Source organism: Oryzias melastigma, linkage group LG5, assembly GCF_002922805.2.
Source record: "Oryzias melastigma strain HK-1 linkage group LG5, ASM292280v2, whole genome shotgun sequence".
Lineage (NCBI taxonomy): Eukaryota > Metazoa > Chordata > Actinopteri > Beloniformes > Adrianichthyidae > Oryzias > Oryzias melastigma.
In genome coordinates, this window is record NC_050516.1 from 180,180 (window position 1) to 205,030 (window position 24,851).

General features: G+C 39.0%; 3 protein-coding genes across 5 annotated transcripts; 1 reads left to right on the forward strand and 2 right to left on the reverse strand.

Moving 5' to 3' along the window:
- Nucleotides 1-4,102: 4,102 nt before the first annotated feature.
- Nucleotides 4,103-7,802, forward strand: gata1a (GATA binding protein 1a). Its single transcript, XM_024269117.2, has 6 exons — nt 4,103-4,392; nt 5,746-5,964; nt 6,050-6,535; nt 6,735-6,880; nt 6,965-7,090; nt 7,174-7,802. Exons 2-6 carry the CDS (start codon nt 5,754-5,756, stop codon nt 7,453-7,455), a joined length of 1,251 nt encoding a protein of 416 aa, XP_024124885.1. The 5' UTR covers nt 4,103-4,392; nt 5,746-5,753; the 3' UTR covers nt 7,456-7,802.
- A 5,731-nt stretch (nt 7,803-13,533) lies between these two features.
- LOC112144934 (bcl-2-like protein 1) lies at nt 13,534-15,925 on the reverse strand. Of its 3 annotated transcripts, none has more exons than XM_024269831.2 (3): nt 15,707-15,925; nt 14,627-15,239; nt 13,534-14,064 (listed from the first exon to the last, which is right to left on the reverse strand). In XM_024269831.2, the coding sequence occupies exons 2-3, from the start codon at nt 15,137-15,139 to the stop codon at nt 13,924-13,926; spliced, it is 654 nt and encodes a 217-aa protein (XP_024125599.1). In that variant the 5' UTR covers nt 15,140-15,239; nt 15,707-15,925; the 3' UTR covers nt 13,534-13,923. The 3 variants fall into 3 exon arrangements, with proteins under 3 accessions (XP_024125599.1, XP_036067663.1, XP_024125600.1); XM_036211770.1 differs by lacking the exon at nt 15,707-15,925 and adding an exon at nt 15,568-15,586; XM_024269832.2 differs by lacking the exon at nt 15,707-15,925 and adding an exon at nt 15,393-15,541.
- A 659-nt stretch (nt 15,926-16,584) lies between these two features.
- adnpa (activity-dependent neuroprotector homeobox a) lies at nt 16,585-24,320 on the reverse strand. The gene is made up of 4 exons (XM_024269830.2): nt 23,932-24,320; nt 20,595-20,707; nt 20,196-20,288; nt 16,585-20,078 (listed from the first exon to the last, which is right to left on the reverse strand). The coding sequence occupies exons 2-4, from the start codon at nt 20,700-20,702 to the stop codon at nt 16,992-16,994; spliced, it is 3,288 nt and encodes a 1,095-aa protein (XP_024125598.1). The 5' UTR covers nt 20,703-20,707; nt 23,932-24,320; the 3' UTR covers nt 16,585-16,991.
- Between the last annotated feature and the right edge of the window lie 531 nt (nt 24,321-24,851).

The following is a 24,851-nucleotide window of genomic DNA, read 5'->3' on the forward strand; positions in this document are numbered from 1 at the left end:
CGTCTAAACAGCTTCATTGCTAAATTGAAACCTCAAATAAATTAGGGTCCTAAATCGTTTTATTTCTTTAAATCCCTTTATTGGGTATAAATAATACACAGATTAATTTAAAATAACATTGATAAAAAGAGTCTTATTAGGAAAAAACAATTAATTTTCTGTTGTAAAATTGTTTCCAATCAGCTGTCTTTTATTTATGATTATGCAGTTGTAGACTACATCAAAATCTTTTAGCATTTTTAAAATGGGTTATATCATGCAATATCAACTTTTTTGAGCATTTAAGTGTATTGTGATGGTTATTCCTCATTTAAAAACAACAACAACAACCTCAAAGCACATCCATGAACGTTCCATTAAAACTCTTCTCTCTGAGCACCAGCCCTTCCCAATCCACAAAAATGAGTGGGTCCTCATATTATGACGTAGATAAATAGGGAACAGCCCCTTCTAGGATAAGTCTGTGCTGCCAGCTCCACCCCCAGGCTAAAAACACAAACCCACTTTCTCTGTGGAAAGCAAAACACATTCATTTTATATGCACAATATGCACATCCATCTTTACAAAAGTTCAGATGTTGTTTGTGTTAATGGGTAAATAACAGACATGCTGCTGGGGCCGACTCTGGCGTCATGAAATGAGTGGCACCTTCAAGGAGCCAAAGGCGGTGCTGCAAAGATTGAGTTCTCTTACTTTGGGTTAGAAAAAGAGCTTGCAAAAATAACTCATATTTCATAAATGTGCCAAAGGTAAAATATGATCACATATATGAATATAGTTTACTCTGAAAGGCAGGCCTTTTAAGGCTTTTTTTCTGCAGTGCAGCAGGAGCTCATTAGAAATTCACCTGTGGGTTGTGGGCGGAAGGGAAGTTAGCCTGCTCTAATTTCCCATCAGCTCTTGTTCACACTCTCTCCCACAAGCTTGTGAGGTGCACAAGCCCAAGCTAACTTTAGCATGCCAAAAAAAGTGAGGAATACTGGAGCTATCTGGCTGTAAAGTTTTGAGCCTGATGCCAGGAGAGATGAAGAATGTCAAGACATTAATGGATCTATTTATGCACAAGTGGATGCATCAGAATTGGAGTGCAGGAGGGCGACTTCAACACGCCCATGACAGTTGCTGTTTCACAAACCAGAGATTTTTCAAACTGCAGGTTTTCATCTGCTACTTATCCAAAAAGGTTTGAATAAATAAATACTCAGAAACTCAGTTTTAATATTAAACTATTTAACTTGTGTCCTTCATGATGAAAAAAATGCTACAAGAGCATATTAAAAACACCGAAAACACGGTTTTCATTGGAGTTGGTCTTTAAATTCTGACTTATTGTTATCTTCACATCCACTAGGTGGCGACAGTTCAAGACCAAGTCGATGAAAGTTTTCTGATTCATCATTAACCTGGGATTTATAGTCACCACATATTAAAATAAACACAGAGTGAAACTTTTATGTCAGCTAGGCAGTACAAATGTAGAAAACATGATTTTACAGAATATAAACAACCAAACCATACACTTTGTTATGGTTTTATACTTTAAATCTCAGTGTGTGGAATTGATATTCTCTTTAAGAAACATCAAATTATGTTTGTTTTTCTAAATCTCCCACTAGAGAGCAGTAAAACCTTCTTTTGATGTAGTTTTTCTTTTTGAAATTCTCACTTTTCGAATTTAAAACACGTTTTTTACATGAACCTTCTACCCTGGTTTTAACATTTGTGCTTCAAAAATGCTGAACTAATATCTTTACTGGTGCTAAACTTTGGTACTAATGTATTTTAGATTATCTTCTTATTTGATTTCATGCAAAATCAGATACATATTTACTTCTGATTCTTTTAATTAAAATTAAAAGTTTTTTAGTAAAACTACATTTTTATTTTAAAATATACCATTAAGTAATTTAAGTTTTGAGAATCCAGGGAGTTTATGTCGATGGAGAAAAGTTCCTGATTGGAAAGAGGTAAGACGGTTATTGAAATTTTTCCAAAATGTGAACGCATATTTTGTTCATTTTAGTGAAACACATAAAAATGACATACTTAAGTATGCCATCAATTTCAAAAATCAAATTTAGGCAAAAGCCTTAAAAAAAAAAAATTGAAATCAAAAGGTTATTTTAAGCATTTGCAGATCATAAAACAGGTGCCAACTGTCAGTTTATGCTTAATTTTTCTTACTTGTCTACAACAGGATAAAGAGTTGTTGGTGATAAAAACAAATTATTATGTGGTAACATATTAGCTGAAATGAAAAGGTTAATTTAAGTCTGGATCAAAAATACTGTAAGATATAAAGAAACAACAATTGTAAAACCATTGAGTACTGTTTGTGTGTCTGATGTGTGTGTGGGAGGGCGAGAGCCCTCCTGGGTATAACGCTGCTGCTGGAGCCCTGCGTTGAAGAGATAAGACCTCCGCCTTTACAGAAGCCAGTTTCTTGGGAACTGAAGGCTGTCATCAGAGTCCTCTGTGACACACAGAGCCGTCCATCATCAGGACTCATCAGGAAGCCTCTCGACTGTCCAACAAAACCGGTTGGGTCATCTCAGAGCATCACAACACAAGCCCTTTAGGGTGTGTCCAGCTTGTGTCGTGATGCCCGGTGCTGCAGGCCCCAAAGACCCTCATGATGGCCATTTTGATGAAGCAGAGAGTGGCGGGCCTGCAATTCCTGGCCTCCGCCTTTCATCTTGATAAGCGCTTATCAGGGCATTGCAGGCATTCACGCAGCTTCAGGAGCGCGTCCCTGCCCAGCTGTCCAAAGTGCCACTCTGACTCCTCGTAGACTGAACTCAGCCTCCCCTGATCATCGGATTCTTGTTTGGACAAAGTTTTTCTGAAAGGGGACAGAAAAACTGAAAAACGTGTGAACTTCAGAGTTATACTCAGAAAAATGAGCCAAACTAGCATTTTCCAAAGTATTGAAAATGATCTCCTCACCTCTCTTTCAATATAACCCAAACAATATAGGATGGATGAATGAGTCAGAGGCTAATTAAGGAAATTCACCTGTTTTCCCATCTGTCAGATTTCCTGTTCAGAAGTGGAAATGTTGCTGAAAATAAATGGGTCATCATGACTTGCTTGCTATCTTACTGATGAACGTCACATTTATCACCAGCTTACATAGAAAAAAAACTGAAACCCCCAATAAACAAGTAAAAATACTGAATTGTTTCTCCACATTCTCAAAAGAGAAGATCACAGGGGCAGTAAGACAGAGAAAAACGTCACCCCAATTCACTGCTTTGTGATGAACTTTAGTGGAGGTGATGATCTCCAGAGCCTTCCTTAGAATTTCAAGCACAACTGTAGCAAATTCACTGGGAAAGTAGTTTTAATTGCACATATCTGCCAAAGTTTCCATGTTTGTTCACTTGATTTGCATCTGGCCTAACAGATATGGGTTATCTGCAATTGAAAGTTTTCTTTTAACTGTTGTGGGTTTTTTTATAAAGTGCACATTGTTGAAAAATGGCTATAATTCCTCCCAACTGCTTTCCCCCCCTGATTTCCCTGAAAACTGTAAATGAACAAAGAGTGAGGAAATTTGGAGAGCTGCTTTGACTAGCAAATGACTGGGGACAGTGTCGGGCTTGTGCAGTGCTGGGCCATGTCCAGACCATATCTTGCCCATATGATTGCAACTCTTGTGGCGATTTGCATTACTGTGTTCCACTGTAAGCTTTGCTGGACCACAAAGAAATGGAGCCTTTGCATTTTATATTTGCTTTGTTCAAATGTCTGTCAAACTCTTTTCCATGTGGGCTTGCTCTTATCAGGAAGCATATGCACATTTCATCAACAGACAAAAACATTCCCTTCCATCATCACGGTCACCCGGGTGTCCTTATTATTGCATTAAGTATTAATAAATTCATCAGAAATAGTAATAAATTCCATCCTGTAAAGGTTTGATAACAGCTGTGGTTTGGTGCTGATGTCCTCTTTTTTTTTCTTTACAGAGGATCTAAAATCATGAACGTTATCATTCTCCACAAGCAGCTTTAAAGGAAGACTAGAGGAACTAAGATTTTAAGATGACCGCTTTACTTTAGCACACGCCTCCACAAACATTTGATAAGACAGCCGTCACTCGCGCTGCAGACGATAAAGTGTCAAAAGTGATTTTTAATTTGGGTTTGTAGATGTGAAGACATCTACCATCCTGTAAGCTCTTTCTAAGTGGACCGGAGAGGTGTGTCTTCAAAAAAAGTTGACTCCAACCCCTCCCACGGGCTGTTTCGTAGCCATAAACTTTGCTGGTGCTTGGAGAAGTTGTTCTCATAGCCATCAGCTTCGGCTGAGGTGGAGTCAATCGATCCGAGCGACCGTCCGCACAGCATCTGAGTGCCAAAGCCCGCCGCTCTGTGACCTCTACTCAGGTAGGTGACCTGTCCAACTCCCCTGGGTCTCAGGTCGCTCCTATACTCCAAAGGATTGTATTTCACACTTGAATTGCAATTCATGCTAATTGCTGTTACTTAAATCTTTCACTGGTGAGTGTTTTGATCACTTTAGCTAGTTTTTCACGTCATTTTTTTTTTTTTTTTGGAAGGAAATTCTTATTGCAGTTCTTCTTCCTCACCAGTTTTCGTGTTAATATCTTATGCAAAAATTCAAATTGATCATATTTTGAAAATCATGAGTACATAGTTTTGTTCCACATTCAAATTTGCTATAATAGAATGAATTCCAAACTTCTTGTCATCTGAAGATGTTTTGCTTCGATTTGAGTCAGAAAAGCAGGTTGTTGTTTTTTGCTTTGCCTCAGCAGTCTTCAGCCATCCATGACTCGCCGTCCTCGCCCCGCTGTGTTTTCACACCTATTATTTCACACCGAAAACCCTTTGATGTAATCTGTGCCCACTTGTTTAGGTTATTTTTGGAATACAGATGAGAAAGTTGGGCCTCTTTGGAAAGATTTCGTCTTGATAGTAATCTAGAATCAATAGGAATTATTTGAATTACAAAAACTATTTATGTTAGTTGTGTTTCTAGATTGTGTTCCGCTTTGAGACAGTTTTGCACTTTATGAATTTCGTGAATAAACCGTATTGTATTTATAATTCTGCAGATTTCTATTAATCAGATGAGATGAGGTTGGAGGTGGACATATATTTAGCTTTGTTATTGTGCTGTCTATCAGATTTTCTCAGGCGTTATCAGCCTTCTTTTCTTTCCTCTTCTCTTTTTCTGCAAAGATACTTTGAGAGCAGCCTTCACCTTCATTAGAATTCACATAAATAATGGTTTACAGGGTCACTATATCTCTGGTAATAAAAAGTGGAAGCAATTCTGATGACAACTTTGGATTGTTTTTGTCAGAATCTGTCAGTTTACCTGACTCAGTTTGCAGGAGCTTGTGCTGGTTTGTCCACCGAGCACCATGTCCCCCGGGGACACATCTATAGTTTTCCTCTAACCGGCATGCCTGTAAGGCCCACTTAGTGACAGGTTACTGGCTGTATCTCTACTTTTATAGAGTCATTATTTTTAGTTTTCACTTTCAGCCACAGTCAAATGAGGATCCTAGAAAAGGAAGTTTGAAAAGGCCTGCTGTCGAGAGATCTTAGGCCTGATAATTTTAAGTTTTACCGGTGAAGTGGGGTGTTCGGTTAATAAAGCATCGGCTTGAATGAAAGTGAAAGCGCAAACATTTAAATGTGACTTAACAGAAATGAGTGCCAAAAAGCTGGAAATTGGCTATAACGTGGTTCTCCTTCATGTGTTTCAAGCTGCCAGCATGGAAGACTCTTCGGAGCAGTCCCACTGGGCGTCCCCCTCTCTGCTCAGCTCTGATCCTCTGGCGAGTTTCTCCTCTGATCCGGGTCTGTTGCCTCCAGAGGAGGGGGAGGCTTTCTTCTCCAGTCAGGACTCGGACTTCACCGGCCTGCCTTCCTTCTTTTCCAACCAAAGCCACAGTCGAGCACCGTCCTCATACAGACACAGCTCAGGTGACTACCAGCACCTGCTCTCACACTGTATTTGACCTTCACTCCTTTCAAATCACCAATTTCTCCGTTGTTCTTCCTTCCGAAGTCCGACAGGTGTTCTCACCCGGCCTCCTCAGCAATTTCCAGTTGCTGGATGGGCCCCCCAGCCACTCCCTGAACTCACCCTACAACCCCACCATTTCCACCTGGAGCAGTAGCCCCCTCTCCAAAACCCCACTGCACTCACATACCCCCACTTCACTCTACACCCCCGGGGTAACCCCTTCCTTCACCACCTCATCCCCGAGCAGGGAAGGGAGGGAGAGTCCCCGGCTTCAGGAGGCACTCAAGGCGGAGCGCTTGAGCCCACTTGGCGGGTTGGGGGCCAGCAGTAGCAGCTTCCTGAACCTGACGCCTGCTGCTGGGGGCCTGTACACCCCATCATCTCACTCACACATGCTGAGCCCTTACAGCTCCTACATGGGCGGGCCGCAGGATTACAGCTCTGCGGCCCTGTACTCTGGTGCCGGAGCATGGATTAGCCCCTCCTACTCTCCCAAACTCCGCAACAAGATAAGGGCAACCACCCCAGGTGAGGCGGTAAATCATAATGTAGCCTTAAAAGTATGATTTTGATACTCATTTTTCTTGGGAGATAAAGTAATTTTTCTGTAACATTCCTGTGTTCTTCTTCTATTCACAAAATGTAGTCCCAGTGTAGATTTAAATGTTACAGCCTGTGGTTAGTTCTGTAAAGATCAATGATCATTTGTCCATCTGACCTTCATTAGAGGCCAGAGAGTGTGTGAACTGTGGAGCCACAGCTACACCCCTGTGGCGCCGCGATGGAACAGGCCACTACCTGTGTAACGCCTGCGGACTGTACCACAAGATGAACGGCCAGAACAGGCCTTTGATTCGCCCCAAGAAGAGGCTGGTACGCAGCAAATGGAAGATTTCTGGCTCCACTGAAATGTTAAATATATACAGTGCTTTTAAAAAAAATCTTTGTAATTTTCAGATTGTTAGCAAGCGTGCAGGAACCCAATGTGCCAACTGCCACACAAGCACGACAACGCTGTGGAGACGAAACGCCAACGGAGAGCCGGTCTGCAATGCCTGTGGACTCTACTTTAAGCTGCACAACGTGAGTGTTTGGTCCACAGTTACTCTGGATCTGATGTTCTGTTAAATAAAATTTTCTAATTTGTCAATCCTTTCTTTATTTAGGTAAACAGGCCTCTTACCATGAAGAAAGAAGGCATTCAAACCCGCAACAGGAAAGTCTCTAACAAAAATAAGAAGAGCAAGAAGGCCGCTCTGCTGGAGCCGTACTCGGAGGCAGGTCAGGCAGCTTCTTTGGATGAAAGCGGCTTTTCCTTCAGTCCTGGAACTCTCCTCCCATACGGTCATGCACCGCACCTCATCCCAACGCCATCCCCCCTGCACCCCTCCGGCAGCTTACCTTACCCGCACCACCTCAACACGGGAATGGTGCCAACACTGGTGTGAAAAGAAATCGGCTCTTTGTCTGCTTTTTTGGAAATGCTTTCTTGTTTTTTAGTGTGTTTTTGTATATAATATTACCATGTGAATTGTTTAAATAACTGTATTTTATCAGAAAACACAATTTGTTTTTTTTCTGTGTGAAGTTTAAAAATTCCTCCACCTAATACGTGACAAACGTGAGATGGAATTCTTTCAGCTGTAAAAGCAAACTCTAACATAATCTGAAGGCTACATCTTTATAAGAATTCCTTTTCTATTATGTATGCTTAACGGGACACTGTTATGTATTTGCATAATTGATACTACCACACTGAAACCAGAGAGTATAATAAAACGTTTGACCTATTCTGTTGGAGGTGTTTGCTTTAAATGATTTGAATCCTCGGAGGCCTGATGGCAGCACTGCGTGGCGCATCTGTTGTCCGCTGCTCAGGCACAGTGATGCCTTTGTGCCTCACTTTGAGGGTGTAATTGTGCAAAGCAGATATGCAAATCCTCCTGTCCACAATAAGTGACAAACACTTAACTAAAGTGCTTCGCTCACACCTGGTTCAGACACAGACCAGCTCTGCCGGTTAATGACCGACCCACTTTAGGCCACATCTGTTTTTACTCATTTATAAAAATGAACCGAGGGGAAGTTTGCATCCCTTAATTTTCTATCTATGATTCAGAGATAATATCCTGCAAACCTGCAAAAGTATTAATAATACTAATAACCCACAAGTCTTCAGCTATAAAGTAATTTGGAATATCAAAGCTTCTATGACTATTAAAACAGTTCTTAACAGTGAAAATAAACAAAATACCGATACAAACGACACTAACTGGCTACTTTATTTGGTACACCTCGCTAGTACCGGGTTGGACCCCATTTTTTTCCTTCAGTGGCATAGATTCAACAAGGTACTGGAAACATTCCTCAGAGAGTTTGGTCAGTATTGACATGATAGCAGTTGCTGTTGATTTGGCTGCACATCCATGATGTCAATCTCCCTTTCCACCACATCCCAAAGATGATTTAATGAGTTGAGATCTGTTGACTGTGGAAACCAGTCTGAGATTATTCCAGCTTGATGACATAGTGGAAGTAGCCATCAGAAGATGGTACACTGTGGTCATAAAGGAATGGACATGGTCAGCAACAGTACTCAGGTAGGCTGTAGCGTTGGAACCATACTCAGTTGGTACAAAGAGGCCCAAAGTTTGCCAAGAAAATATCCCCCATACCATTACACCACCACCACCAGCCTGAATCGTTGGTACTTAAGGCTGGATGAATCCATGCCTTAATGCTGCTGATGCCAAATCCTGGCCCTACCATCTGAAAGTTGCAGCAGAAATGGAGAGTCATCAATTTTTCCAAACTTCTATTGTCCGATTTTGGTGATCCTGTGTGAATTGTAGCCTCAGTTTCCTGTTCTTAGCTGTCAGGAGCGGTATCTGGTGTGGTCTGCTGCTGCTGTAGCCCATCTGCCTCAAGGTTGTTGCAGTTTCTGAAATACTCAGACCAGCAAACATGCCACATTCAAAGTCCGCCTTTCTTCCCCATTCTGATGCTCAGTTTGAGCTCCCGCAGCTCGTCTTGACCATGTCTGCATGTCTAAATGCATTAAGTTGCTGCAGTGTGATTTGCTGATCAGAAATCTGTGTTAACGAGAAGGTGGACAGGTGTGCCTAATAAAGTGGCCAGTGAGTGTACAAAAAAGATCATTTTAGACACGAAGAGTCACTGTGATCGTTTATGAAGAGGTGTCCTTCTAAAATAACTGCTGTGGGGTTTTATTGTGCCACCACTGGGGGTCATGTCTCAGGAGATTAGTCTGCGGTGGTGAAATTTCCAACAGATTTATGAGGAACAAAGAGGAAACATTGAAGTAAAAAAAAATAAAAAAAAAACAAGACATGAGTAATCAAGGACAGTTTGCAAATGCAGTGCAGAAGCTAAGTACAGAGGCAAGCGTCCATGTACAGTGCAGTCTTAATGTGGGCCAGGAGGGCTGGGGTCGCTCACTCAAGACTGCTAGATGACTGATAAGCTATCAAGGAGGCCACAGGCCCTGAAGCATCCACCTGCTGCAGGCACCGCCACTCTCACACTCCCTGTCAGTTAGCTGGTGAGGACCACAGTGCGTGCTTCAGATGTCAGACCCACCTATCACTGGAGTCATCTGAAGGTTTGTAAATAACAGTTTTCAAACTGTTGAGAGGACTTTGTGGATACACGGCAAAACGCTTCACTCAACTCGATCTATAAATTATCTCCTACATCGGTCGTGGGTGGTTTTTGTTCCTGATTGGTCCACGCTTCACTGCAAACATCAAATGCAGGGGACTGCATCTTAAACTGCTCTGTGAGCGTCCCACACACCACAAATATTGGTCCACGAACTTTGATTTGTGACACTGGAAGCCAACCAATCCCTGTAAGGTTTCACAGAGAGCTTGCACTTGATTCCATGAAACCAACTAAAGATGAGAAACATGAATCATAAGCTCAAAGGCAAGTACGCAGAACTAAAGTGTAGCACTTTGACATGGACATCCATAATTTATACTCTTTCCTCAACTGTCTCTATCTGCTGTTTATCTTCAGCAGCTGCCAGCTTTACTCTGGGGAAATGGGAGCAAATGACGGGGATAGATTAGCAACCACAGGCGTGCTCCGGCTCACTCACAGGGCCATCCGTTAGCGAGCTCGCTTTCTCATGCTGTCTCACTGCCTCCACTTACACTGACAGATCCTTCCTAGATTTTATGTTTGTGCAGGAAACTAACTCAGATATAACTCAGCGTGGTGTTTTAATGTGTTGAAAACTTCAATAAACCCAAACTAAACTGAAAGACTCACAACAGCGATGAAGATAAATTCACAGCAGATCAGCAATAAAGTTTGAAGTCCCATAATTTAAAAAAAAAGTTGTTGATTGGAGAAATCCTTCTATGGTACATAAGCACCCCCACACGGTACAAACACAACACTGCTGCACCAACGAACACCGTGGACAGGATGTTTAACCCCAAACACTGCAGTTAGGAGATAACACACAGCTGATACACATTACAGTAGAGCTTTATTTGAAAGCTCACAGCAGGTTCATCAAGCATCTCAGGAGCGCTTTCATTTGTACCTTTTTATGTGTCTTTTGAATAAATTCTGTAAAAACATGATGTTTGTAATGTGGTGCTTTGCAAATATGAGGAAATAAGTAACACACGGCTGTGTTTGCACTGAAAATGTAAAATTTGATGGGAGTTAAAACAGATTTAAAAAAAATGGAGAAGCTAAGTCAGAATACCTGGTAAAATGTGACAACAGGATTTTACAAGAAAAGAATCAAAATGGATCATGACTCATCCAGGGTGTACCCTGCCTTCACCCAACAGTAACCGGGACAGGCTCTGGCAACCCTGTGACCCCGAAAGGTATACAGGGGGTTAAGAAAATGGGTGGATGTGTAATAACTCACTTTTTTATGCTAGATTTACTTTAAAAAGTTTAAATCTGAAAAAAAATGGTAGTAAATTAGTTATCTTTTTAAACATTGAGTTCAAATATGGTGACATTTATGTTTCCTTAATGTTAGCAGTTTGTTTCAAGAAGCACAAATCTTAACTAATTTAGGCCAAAATAATGTATAATGTAATGTGGGTCAGGCTAACAGTTTAAAAAAAAAACAGATAATTTCTGCTCTGACCTTGTTGATAACTTAGTAAAGACGTGTGGACATGGATGGGTCTGGATGTCACCCGCTGGTAAAAAATAACCTCAAAGGGAGAGGAGCAGATTGACTTGAGTTTACTCCACTTAACAATGGGATAATTGGGCGGGACTAAGAAAAGTTTGATGCCCCATTGGTTCACACACCAGCCATAAACAATGCCCCTAAACAAATGCAAATTTATTTATAACACTATCAGTCAAGATAAATGCATAAATGACTTCATCCCAGTTATTAAAAACAATAAAGAAACATAAATTACTTTAGAAACCGTGACATTTCTAGCAATAAAAAAACATTTCACTTGCGTTTTTGTTTTAAAATAGATGCTAAATCAAGTTAACTTCAGACCTGAAGTGGTTTGATGCATTAATAGACATCAAGGGGTTAATTAGGATGTATATTGCTTTTTTCCCCATGAGATTCATTTTAGAATCGCTTCTTTCTGCAACCAGGTTCCAGTGGTCTTTGGAGGAATTGCTTTATTTGGTAGACTATAGACTAGACTAGACTAGACTAGAACAGAACAGAATAGAATAGATTTTGTTAATCCCACTAAGAGAATGTTACCAAACGTTGAAGTTGCTTTCAGTACAACCCAAAAATTAGATCAGACAACAGAAATACACACATACAGTCAAAATAGACTGCAGAGCATCAGTGCATAGGTGCTGATGCTTTCAGGTTGGGATCAAAATCTGAAAAGGAAGGCTGTGGCTTATATGAACCTAACTCGGTCAGTTACATGCTCACCTGAAGAAACTCTAAGACAAGTTTAGACTTGTCCCACCAGAAAGTCCACAGAATTACCTTTTTATTCATGGAATTGATCTTAAATCATTAATTCAATAAAATAAATTAAATGGTTTTATCTTATCAAAGATTTTTTTCACTAGACAGTATGTTAATGTATAATAAGCAATAGAATTACTGTTCTTTGCTTTTTAAAAACTTCTCATTTGATCACTGAAGCTCTTTAGCACCTTCTCTCAGTCACATTCTTCAGTAATTTTATGTCAACTGACTTTGATAAGAAAATTGTTTTTTGTTTGCTCAAATAAAAACATATGTGATATTTTAACATTCAGTTTTATAAATAACTTGAGCACAGAAATTGATTTTTAACTAAATTCACTTTTTAGTTTCACAGTAGACACGTACTTTTGTTAGGTCTACGGTATATAGTGAAAAACATTATTGAAACTTTTTCATAAAAAAGCTTTGAACATGAACTTTTTTCAAAGCAAGAGAAATTAGACATAAAAATAAGATTTATTCCTTTTGTGTATAAGTAAATATCAACCATATGAGAGCTCAAGTTGAGATAAATTATCGCATTATCTAGTACCCTGGCCATAATTTAAATTTTTCTGTAGTTGGATAAAATTTCCAGTGAATGTTGCTGTTTGAGTTTCATTATTTTGATTATGACTAAAATGAGAACACTTTTTAAAAGCTCTAAGGAGGTGTTTATTTATTTTTGGTCAAATGAAGACTCCTTTGGAATTCTGTGCCGGAGAAAACCTTGATGGATGTGTAATCTTAAAGCAACATTCATTATTTACATGAAGTGAAATAGTAATACATTTTTGAACATTATTTCATTCATTACGGCTACAGCAGTTCTTTCGGTCGTTTAGATTATATCTAATCTACACAAAACCACTTATTTATGTCATTATTTAATTAACTTCTGCTTGCAGATCCTCTTTTTTGTTTTTTTTTTACTGCCACTATGTTTTAATGTATTCTCATTTAGGCATGTATGCTGGTATGGAGTTTAAAAATATGTTTGAATTTATTCTTCCACTAACAGTTTTTGTCTGTTTTCATGGTGAATCATTGGATCTTAACCCTTCTGCTTATCAAAAGCTGAGATATGTCCTTAAGCTGATAAGGTTGAATCAAACTAGTTATGTTTTGGTTGTTTGGCAATTTTTTAAATTGTTTTAGAATTAGGGACACTCTATAGCGGCCAGTTCTATAGTATTGTATATATAGCATACAGAGATACAGATTAAGAACCTGCTGTTTTTGTCCCCCCAAAAAAAACATTTATTCAAGAGAATACATAGAGGACATGTTAAAAAAAATTATTTTAACTATTTTTATTCTTTTACGCCTAATGTTACATTGATTTATAAAAGCTAAATTTTGATTACCTTAACTAAGTGAGCATTAGTGTGCATAAAGTGATAATCCCTAAAAATATATTTACTATTTTTGAGTAATTATTATGTCATCAGATACACTGAGCAAACAAACTATTTAGTTTAAGGAGAAGGAGTTGTGAAATATAACATAAAACTGACCATGTGACACTGTTTTGCATCCTTTCCAAACATGAAAAAAACACAAAAAAAGCATAAATATATTTATTTTGAAGCATGCCTAAACTCCAGTACAGGTAACACAAGGAGCCTTGCAATACAAAATGAAAATAAGAGTCAGCTGTGTGACCACACATAGTTGTCTGTTAATGCAAAACTAAAAGATGTGTGTCAATGTTTCTTAGCTTATCAGGTTCATTTAAAGAGCTTCCAGTCAGAAGAATAGATTCTTTGCTAAATGACGCACTCTGCTGTGCATTAAAAAGATAAAACAGTTGCACTACACTATTGGCTGTAACACAACTTGCTGTAATGCAGCCTAGCAAAAGCCTGTCAGTGCAGCAGCAGAGATTTTAAAATGTAAACATTAGCCTTTTAGCTTAACTTGTGCATGAAGAGACGAGCACCATGAAGCACCATCACCGTTTCTTGGCAATGAGCAAACCAAGCAGCAGTCCGGTTAGAAGTGCCACTGCGACCAGCGTCCACTTTTTCAGCGTCTCTTGAAATCTTCTCGCTTCTGCAGCGCCATCCTGCCCATACAGCTGTGCAAAGCAATCCTGCAATCCCAGAGAGGAAAAGAAGTCTCAGTGTCTTTAGTGGGAGAATATATATATCAGTGCAATTCAACTGCTAGTTCAATAGAAATGTGTAGGCTTAATTTTTACCATAAATATCAGAAATGCTTCATAAACATTTAAACAGAGTTGACGGGAAGTTCTCAAAGAAAATCCACATCCTTTTCAAAGTAAAATGATCTAGTAAAAGTCAAATATTTGTTTTTTCCTCCTTATAGAACTGAGGAAGTCAAGTTTCTGACAAAATGTTCAACTTATATCTTAAGATGAATTCTTGGGTATCAGGATTTAGGACGTTCTGACAAGTAAAAGAACTCAAAAGTGAAAAATATTTTAATATATTTGAAATTAACTAACTGGAACCCCTGTTTAAAAATGCTAAACTAAAACATGACAAAAACAGACCTTTGAATGAGAAGGAAACTGAAGATAAGAATCTAATGTGAACATACACATTTAAGAAAAGCACAGACACCATCTGCTTGATCCTGGACACACAATTATACAGTTACACAAAAAAAGTCACTATCTGGGGGAGACTCACCCATCCTCCTTGACTGTGGATCCATGGACTTATTTGCTCGTCTAGGTACATGGTCATCCATTCAGCAATGCGGGAGACCAGCTCACTCATATTCCTCTCGACACACTCAACACACAGCACACCACCAAAGACAAACAAACCCACAACACGCCCCCAGTTTATCCCATCCTTGAACAGCTCATCCAACACACTTTTGAAGTTTTGGTAGGCCGTGTCAGGAGTGATGTGAAACTGCAGAGAGAGATCACTAAAACCTTGACTGAAGCGACGCTCAAACTCATTGGCCGAATCTTTAAGGGTGGATTTGATGGCATCCATGCTAGCACAACAGGGGCAGGACTTCTTCAGCTGGCCGTCCTCGCTGTTGACCAGTGTGCCGTTGCAGGTAGCAGAGCGGTCCTCTGCAGTTTGTCCCCCATCATCTGTGGGTTTCAGCAGGGACACAGGATAGTCTCTGGATGACATCTTATAGCCTAAATAGAACTGCACCAGCTCTCGGTTACAGTGGGACATTGTTTAAGCTTAGACCTCCAGCGTGAAGCCAACCTATTTAGATGCCATGATTTCTTCCACTTAGTCATCTGTCACATCAGTCCCTCTATGCAGCAGCTACCTGCAAATGCACAGCAGGTATCAGTTAATACAATTTATGCATCTACTTTGAAGCATACTTTCAAAATATGGCTAAAGTTAATATGCGTTCACTTTGAATATTAAGTTATAGAAGGTAGTTGTAGAAAAATGCAACAATTGTATACAATCTTACCAGAGTTAGCTAGTCTGCTAAACGAAAAATGAAACGAAAACTGGTACCAAAGTCACCAGAATTACCCCAAAATCCATATTTTTTCCTAGCTAAACATACTAATCTCACAGCGCGTATTGTATCAAAAAAATGTCTCTTCGTGTCAACTTTTTAACCACCAGTTTCATTTACGAACCTCGAAGTAAGATATTAACATTGTTAGCTTTGTGTGCTAACTACCTGCTAAGGAAACACAACAAAAACAAAACAACGTAAGCATGTCGAAACCAGAGCTATATAGTTTTTTTTTTTTTACTTCAGCAAGTCATACTTACAGCAATTTCAGGATGTATTTGGTGCTGATTCAGCATTCTGATCAACGCACACTATATTAACAGGAGACTAGAAAAACGTACATTTTTTTGCAAGAGTATCTTACTTTGACCCTTCATTGACGTACACTGGAAGAGAGCCAATTGGATCACCGAGTTAGACACAAGTCCCGCCTTCTGCTCCCTTTCGCCAATCACCAACTAGGATTTCCAGAAAATTCTGAGCTGGCCCCTTCCCTCCTCTTCATTTGGTGTTCAGTGACAAAAAATGTCAAACAAAATATGGGGGGAAAAGACGATTTTAAAAATCCGTGTTTTAAACATGTTCTTCTGTCATTTTTTTTTCTCACAACAGAGGATATAGACCAAGAAAATTGAACTTAAAATTGCGCTTTTGAGTACTTTATTCAAATCAACAAAAAAGTGACTATTCACACGTTATTTTTAAAAGAAATTACCTAGTTTTGCTTCATCCCATGTCCTTTTCAAGGTTAAAAAAGGGCATTACAGACATAACTGGTGAAATATATGTGTGCAATATCACTCGGAAAACTGTGTAAATGTGTAGCTTGCACAAGCTTTAATGAAAGAAAATATGAGCAGCCATCGTGGTGTGAGACAGCTTAAGTTTGGATCCACTTAAAATATGTGTAGCCAATCCAGCAATGTATATCTTGAACGCCTGTATTACCGTCTTATTACTTCTTGGAATTACATAGAATCAATTAGAGCTACGAAAAATTTGTGTTGCTTCCTTTAATCCTTGTTTTTCTTACTGCCTGATTGAAAACCAGTAGTCCAAACGTTTTGTTTAAAACTCTTTAACATAAAATTCTTAATTAAAAATTACAGACTTGGTAATAATACTTTAGTAAACAGAATACATCAAAAAACTTTTATTAACACATCATAAATCATTTACATACACTTTGGACATATTGTACATTTTCTATAAGTGAAATAACATAAAAGTTCATTTTAGCCAAATGGAAAAAAGTAAACAAGTAAAATATTACAAAGATGTGACAATAACCAGTAAATACAAAATGCAAAGAAACTAACAATGACCTAAGTATATACAAAACTACTAACATAACGTTTAATGAGATACAGTATAATGTAGAATAATCCCTTAAATGTATGCGTTCAAAAAGTTAAGAGTTCCAATTTCATTTTCATGAAGTTTTACCAGAGATCTTTTTGTTTTAAATTCCACTACAGCTAACTGCTTTATTTTGAAGACAGGTGCACACCTGCATTTTCTGTCTTGCAGAGTTCTCATGTCATCTTACAGGGAAATGTCATTGTTGCCAGCATTCTCTTTATTATCATGCAAAGAGCTCTCATTTTCTTTGTCATCTTGAAGAGAACTCTCATTTTTTGTTTCACCTGGCATTGAGCTCCAATTCGCTATCTCTTCTTGCGGTGAACTTTCATTTTCTCCAATGTTTTCTTTGCCATTTTGCAGAAAGTTCTCATTTTCTTCAGTGATTTCTGTAACATCTCGCGGAGAGCTTTCGATTTCTTTCTCGTCTTGCTGAGGGCTTTGGTCTTCTTTCTCATTTGGCTGACAACTCAAATTTTCTTTCTCATCTTGGAGGAGGCTTTGAATTTCGTTCTCATCTTGCTGGGGGCTTTGAATTTGGTCCTTATCCAGCAGGGGGCTTTGAATTTCTTCCTCATCCTGCAGGGGGCTTTGAATGTCTTCCTTATTCTGCAGGGGGCTTTGTATGTCATTCTCATCTTGCTGGGGGCTCTGAATTTCTTCCTTATCCTGCAGTGGGCTTTGGATTTCGTTCTCATCTTGCTGGGGGCTTTGAATGTCTTCCTTATTCTGCAGGGGGCTTTGAATGTCTTCCTTATTCTGCAGGGGGCTTTGAATGTCTTCCTCATCCTGCAGGGGGCTTTGAATGTCTTCCTTATTCTGCAGTGGGCTTTGGATTTCGTTCTCATCTTGCTGGGGGCTCTGAATTTCTTCCTTATCCTGCAGTGGGCTTTGGATTTCGTTCTCATCTTGCTGGGGGCTTTGAATTTCCTTCTCATCCTGCTGGAGGCTTTGAATTTCCTTTTCATCCTGCTGGGGGCTTTGACTTTCTTTCTCATCCTGCTGGGGGCTTTGAATTTCTATTACAATTGACAGAGAACTTTCATTTTCTTTCTCATCTTGTGCAGAGCTTTCCATGTCACTTGGGGGAACGCTCAACTCCACAGAGGTCTCCTTCACATTTACCTCGTCCACTAGCACTACATCTTCCGTCTCTGGATCTGTATCCGAGTCAATGGAAATGGTTTCTGTGCAGGTGGAGGGCTTTAAGGCAGGGACTGGTTTAAGACTCCTCCTGTATTTTTGATTGTTGGGAACATTTATCCTTGAGCCAGGAGTCCTGGTTGAAATTCCAACAAGCTTTCCTTTGTCAAAAATCAAGTTGTGTTTATATCTCTTTACAATGTGCATGTCAAAGCCAAGTTTGACATAGACCCTTTTGGTCCTGCACTTTCTTACACACAACTTTTGCATTGTAGAAAAGTGATTAGCAATGTCAGCCTTCCATACCCACAGGCTCGTAGATAACTTTTCGATTTCTTGTGAAGATGGGTAAGGTTGCTGGTTGAAGTAAGAGGTCAGGAACTCTCTTCTGACCTTAGACGTCTTGTGCCTGTATCCTGTAGGGTCCAATGCAAGGCCGTCAGATGTAGCTTTGTCTGACATGTCATGTGCATTGGATACTTTCATCCTCTTGGAGTTTATGGAGCCCTGTGTGGGTTGCTGTCTCTTGAGAATGCCAGCTCCTGACGAGTTAACAGTCAGTCCAGACTTGACACCTTGGTTTGCCTGGTTCCTCCCAACAGCTCTGCATTGCACCAGATGCAGCGTGATTGTGGAGGCTACCATATTGCTAGTGTAAACTCCTAAGCAATGGATGCATTTGTATGTCATCTTCTGTTCCACAGGATGCAGTGTCTGGATGACTTGGTGCCTCTCCCTCAGATGCATGGCCAAGGAGTCAGAGATCGGGCCTTTGAGAATTGTGAAACACAGAGGACAAACCGTTTTTCCAACTTCAGTGTTGTGTATCAGTGTAGCATAAGTTTTGGCCTTGTCGATCATGTTGACGGGGGGTAGTTTCACGGGAACTGAAAGGTTTTTCCGAATTGGAGCAGCCTGATTTTGACCATTGACTGATTCTTTCATGTTAAAAGTAAGGACAGCTAGTTGAATATTACCAGATCTTCCCTGTTTAAAGGTGAGATCAAAAGTTAGCGGTGATGCACCAGGGGGTCCCACATACTCTTCAGGGTGTGCCAGAGCGGTGTGCTCTATGATTTTCTCAACACTGTTGAACGCAGTGTGACACTGAGGACAAGTTAACCCATGAACGAGCATGTGGTTAAGCAGCGTGTCACTGGGAAGATACCGGTTACAAAGCAAACACTTGCTGGTGAAGTTGTGGATTTTCATAATGTACTTGGCTAGAGCCCACACCTTCTTGGCCTTGTGAGCACTCTCAAAGTGAGCACTGTACAGGTTTTCTGGGAAGAGCTCATTGCAGACGGTACATATTTTCCACTTCTGTGTTTGGGCAGTGTTCACTCCAGTACCATTATTTTCAAGTGCGGTGCTGTGGCCAGTAACAGGCGCACGCATCTCAATCATGGGCAAGGTAGACTTGTTTTTAACTATAGAAGGTGCGGACTGTAGATAGCTAACTGCAGGCTGGACAGTTAGCTGAGATCGAAGTGTTTGGCTGTTGTCAACGACCAAAGACGTCTTGTGACCTACAGATGCAGGATAAAAGGCGGGGGCTAAAACACTAGCATGTCCGATCATGGTTGACACTTGTGAGCCAATGCGTTCATGGTAATCTAAAACATGCTGCACTAATGCCTCATAGCTACGCGAACAGAACTGACACTGTTTGCAAAAGAGGATGTTGTTGGCAGAGCTGGCTCCATTTTTTACTTTTGATTTTGCTGTCATACTAAGGTATGGTGAGACAATATGCTGGAAATGTTCCCTGTAGATGTGCTTTCTGACAACATCATAGAGAGGATCCCGCAGTGAACATTTCTTGCAGTAGAAAATGATTGTCTTCAGTCCTTGTCCCACTGTGTTGCTTTCAAGATTTGTTTTTCTTTCCGGCAATGTCTGTTGTGGACTTCCATAGGACAGAGATGAAGCAATGGGTACATGGAATATTTTAACATGGGTTTCCATGGTCCCCCTGTTTGCGATGAATGCACAGTATGGACAGTTAAGCAGGATGCTTTTGTCGAGGAGCTTTCTGTGTACATGACGAAAGTGGTTCTTGTAGCCAGAGTAATATTTTGAAGAAAATGAGCACTCCGAGCAGCAAAATGTCTTTGACCTGTATTTCTGAAAAGTATTGAGGACATGATAATTTTTAGAAAATTGACAAAATCAGAAACAATAACATGCAAGTTACTAAAATTTAAATTATAATGATAATAATGATTAAAAAAAACAACTTACTTGTATTTTAGAGTTTGATGGATCCCAAGAGAAGATGTCAACAGAAAGGGCATCGTTCACAGTTTCTTCATCTGGGCAAAAATCTTTAAATTCCTAGAAAGTGGTGCAACAATACATCAGACATTAACATTGTATAACATGTGTAGTGACAGGTTTCTACAGCCTTTAAACATCTGCAGTCATACTTAGTGGTATTCACCTTCCAATGATTATTTTTTAAAACTCATATAAATGAGGGAACCCTGTACATTGATGAGTTTTGCAAACTAAGCTTGAGCACCTTTTCCACTTCCAGCTATGTTTTAAAATGTCATCAGTAATAATTTAACGTTAGATCTGTTGACATAATCTTTATTTACTTTATTTTCCCTGACTGAGATCAAAAAAGGAAAAACTTACTTCTGCAGCCTCCTTGCAGAACTGCAGTCCAATGTCCTCAAGAGTTTTTTTCACCTTTTTCCTGGCTTTCCTGATTCTTGAGAGATTGTTAACTGGAAGCTGGTACATTTCTCCTGAAAGACAATGGAATCACTGACTGAGTAAACATGCCCTAAATTTTTTTTAAATAATGACTCTCAGATATACATTAAAAAACAATATAAATCAAATAAATGATTATATAAAAAACAAACATTAAAATGTAAAAAAATGACATGTAACAAAAAGAAATTATTTTTTTTTTTTTTACAAAAAATGTCTAAAATCTAAATTCGTGTGTTTTCTTTGGGAACCATTTGTTTAAACAATTACTCTTATTCTAAAACTACTGTCGTTGCCACTAAAGCAATAGTCTGTTTCTTATTTTAGACCCAGAAAGAAGATATGTACTCTGCTATACTTTGTCGAATCATTTTTATTATATATATATATATATATATATACTGAAGTAATTAAAACACACTCAAACATGATGAAACTACTAAGATTTCATAGTTTATTAATTAATGTTTCACTTTTGTTAAGTAAGAATCTCTAATCATATGTAAGGTTATCCCTGCCTCTCAAAAATAAAAAAAAATGTTGAAGTTGGAATTAGAAAAATAATTTCATATAGCGACATAATAAATCACAAACATGTGAATTCACCCCCAGTAGTCCATGAACTCACCAGTGAGTTCAGGAACTGGTGCCAATCATAGCAATTGTTTACAGTAAGGGAAGAATGAAACTGACCCCTCCCACTGGCACTGTTTTCATTCAAAATTAAAGTGAATGATTCAAAGCTTTTAGCTTTAAACATTTTTTTTTATAAAACAAACATTATAAGAGTTACGATACACGTTTGTTCAAGAGAGCTTCGCCTATTTTTTTTCCACATTGTTTTGACCTTGTGTTTGCTTTGTTGGTGGATTTTTACATTTCTATTTTATCTCTTGGCTGCACGGTGGCGCAGTGGTTAGCGGTGGCGCAGTGGTTAGCGCTCTTGCCTCACAGCAAGAAGGCCCCGGTTCGACTCCCGGCTGGGACCTTTCTGTTTGGGGTTTGCATGTTCTCCCCGTGCATGCGTGGGTTTTCACAGGGGACTCCGGCTTCCTCCCACCGTCCAAAAACATGCTTCATAGGTGAATTGGTGACTCTAAATTGCCCCTAGGTGTGAATGTGAGAGTGAATGTGTGTGTGATTGAGGCCCTGCGACAGACTGGGGACCTGTCCAGGGTGTACCCCGCCTTCGCCCATCAGCAGCCGGGATAGGCTCCGGCACCCCCGCAACCCCGAAAGGGACGAAGCGGTTAAGAAGATGGATGGATTTTATCTCTTCAAGTTTGACCTTTTATTATAAAACACAAAAACTTTTTTTTCTCAATTTTTGTGATTGACATGTAAAAAGAATGGCCAAATTAAACACTCTGGAATGAATGTCCAAGTTTCAGGTTCATTATGAAATTATTGTGTAATAGAATTAAAAAGTATATCTGTAAAAAATACATCTGTTTTCAAATAAAAAATGAATATTAAGTATTGCCACAAAATAGCATTGGTAAAGACATACTAATAGAACAAATTGTAAAAAAAAAAAAAAATCAGCAGGACATATATTGAACCAAATAAATAGATTTTAGTCATGTGTTATCAATGATCAGATATTTGCATCAGCTTCATGTTGCTGCTCTGATTCAAAGGCTTCACTGAGCAGCACCTTCCTTCCTGAACATTATCATTTTGCTCTGCATTAATTCTACACTATGCAACTAGTGATTACAAGCTACACTCTGCAGCTAGGCCAAGGGTCTGCAACCTGCGGCTCCAGAGCCACATGTGGCTCTTTTATCTCTCCATGGTGGATCCTTGGCCAAACATAAAATAAGTTAGGGAGACTGCTGACCCAGACATGTCGACCAACTGAGTCAGCAGCTCACTGCTAAGGGCCGCCTGACCAAAACTACCAAAAGAAAACAAATAAACAAAGCCCACAAATTAAGACTGCTGAGGACAAAGAGTGGAAAAAGAACAAAAAAGGAAAAAGAAAATAGCATTTTTTCAAAGTAAGGATTACTTAATTATCATTTATAAAATTTTGATTAAATGTATACATTGATAGTTGGGGTGCACATGATGATAAACTGTGTAGGTTTTTACATCCCTGTTGAGCCGAAGAACCTTTGCTTGCTTAACGCTACCTTCAGAATGTCCAAATTTTATATGCAAAGCAAAACTTTGGTAAAAAGTCTGATCTTAAATGAGTTACAAGCACGTTATCTTATGCTGCACAACATTGATTACTTGCTGCCCAGAGCTGCACTTAGATGATCCTGTTTGGCACAGAACATCTTTAATCTTAGAGAAGAAAAAAATAAATAAAAATCGCATTTTGAGAGATGCTAAGTTCTTTTAATATTTTTGCTTTTGTTTGTGCCAAAAACAATATTATTATTAATTATTTTAAAGGTAATGACTGTAAATCCAAAATTCTTAAAGGCTAAAGTACGACTATACGGCTCCTTCTAGGTTTTGATCAGTAGAAAACTAGCCCAAATGGCTCTTTTACTGTTAAAGGTTGCTGACCCCTGAGCTAGACTATCCTGAACCAACCTCAATTCGACTGTCATACAACTATGTCAGTAGCATCTTAAGCTTTTAATTGTTTATTTAAATATATTTATTTGATTGGTTGCTTCAGGTCTGAGTATATACATTGTATCTTACTGAGCGTATGGGTGGCCACTGATTTAACTTATGATTGTTTTTCTCTGCTCTTTGTTCCACCAGCAAAGGAAGATCCTTCCGGATAAATAGAGTAACTTTGATTTGAATGAGAAGAACGCTCCAACCTACACAGTTCAACAGCTTCATATGCAATTTGAAAAATCTGCTTAGAGACAAGTCCTGCGGTTTATTAACTTTTCTTACGTTTGACTTAGAAATGTGTTGCTCTTTGCTTTGTAATTACTCATGTGCCTCATTTGTAGGTCACTTGGGAAGAAGCGTGAGCTAAAGAACGAACAATAAGTTGGAAATAGCGGACTTTAATTATGAAGTTTTTTTTTCTCCAACTCTACTTTTTATGCTAGTGTACCCTGGCTTAAATACCAATGCACAGTTATTTTATCACAGCACACCAAAGAAAAAAACAATGCAACTATACACAATTATATGCGTTATGATTTTAGCATTAGCAGCCTTTAGCATCTTTACCCGCTCACATCTGCATGGGAATCACAATACCGCATGCTAGGTGTTATTAGCTGAAGGTTTTGTTGTTTCCTTTAGCTTATCTTATTAAACATTTTTCACTCACCTCTAAGTTGTGTCTACAAATCAGCTTGATAGAGTCTCTGGCATGACACCAAACGAGAACAGATTACTTTATTTCCAGTCCAAATGTGATGATGAACCGATGCTCTGCTGCCCGCCGGTGCTGATGTTCTGGCTAACTACTAGCTAGGCTCGTTTCTTTGGCATCATAGTTGTCTTTTTACAAATTATCAGCTGCAGGGACAAATCATGGGGGAAGGTTGCCGGATTAGCAAACGCTCCAAACCCCTGAGTAAAACTCGCCCAAAGCAAGTTATTCTTCTTTAGGTCGTTTTTCTAAGTTCTATTAGCGGTCAGGCCAACATGTTAGCTGACCAGAGCAGCGATCAACACGCAATTCAAAATGGCGAGGACACAAAGACGGAAGAGGTTGATGCGAAGCGGAAGTGATGTCATACTGGTAAAGCTCTGCTGAGATTCAAACAACAAATATTATTTAACACAAATCTAGTTGTACTCTACAATTGAGTTCCTTCCATTAACCGATTTTTAAAATTTCTTATTATTAATCTGAATTTGTTTAAAAAAAAGTTTTTAGAAGTATTTTCTTAATTTCCTTGAAGAGTAACTGTACTAGTAGCAGGTATACAAACATTAATTTGGTTTGCCCACAACCTTGTACACAATACAATAAACAGTTATTAATCATACAAAAACTAAAATTTTACAACTTTAAAATCGTAACCTTTTATGATAACTATGAATAAAAACAGGCAGGAATATTATTCCAGAATAAATCAATTTAAACCTTAAATAACTCTCAATTTTTTACTTTTCATAAAAATATACTTTGTCAAAATGATGCAAGTTATATTTAAGCGTAAGGTAACATCGGGGCATTAATAACAATAAGATAAAATTATCTGGTGGACTGGATATACAGTAATTACCTGGCTGGACAGA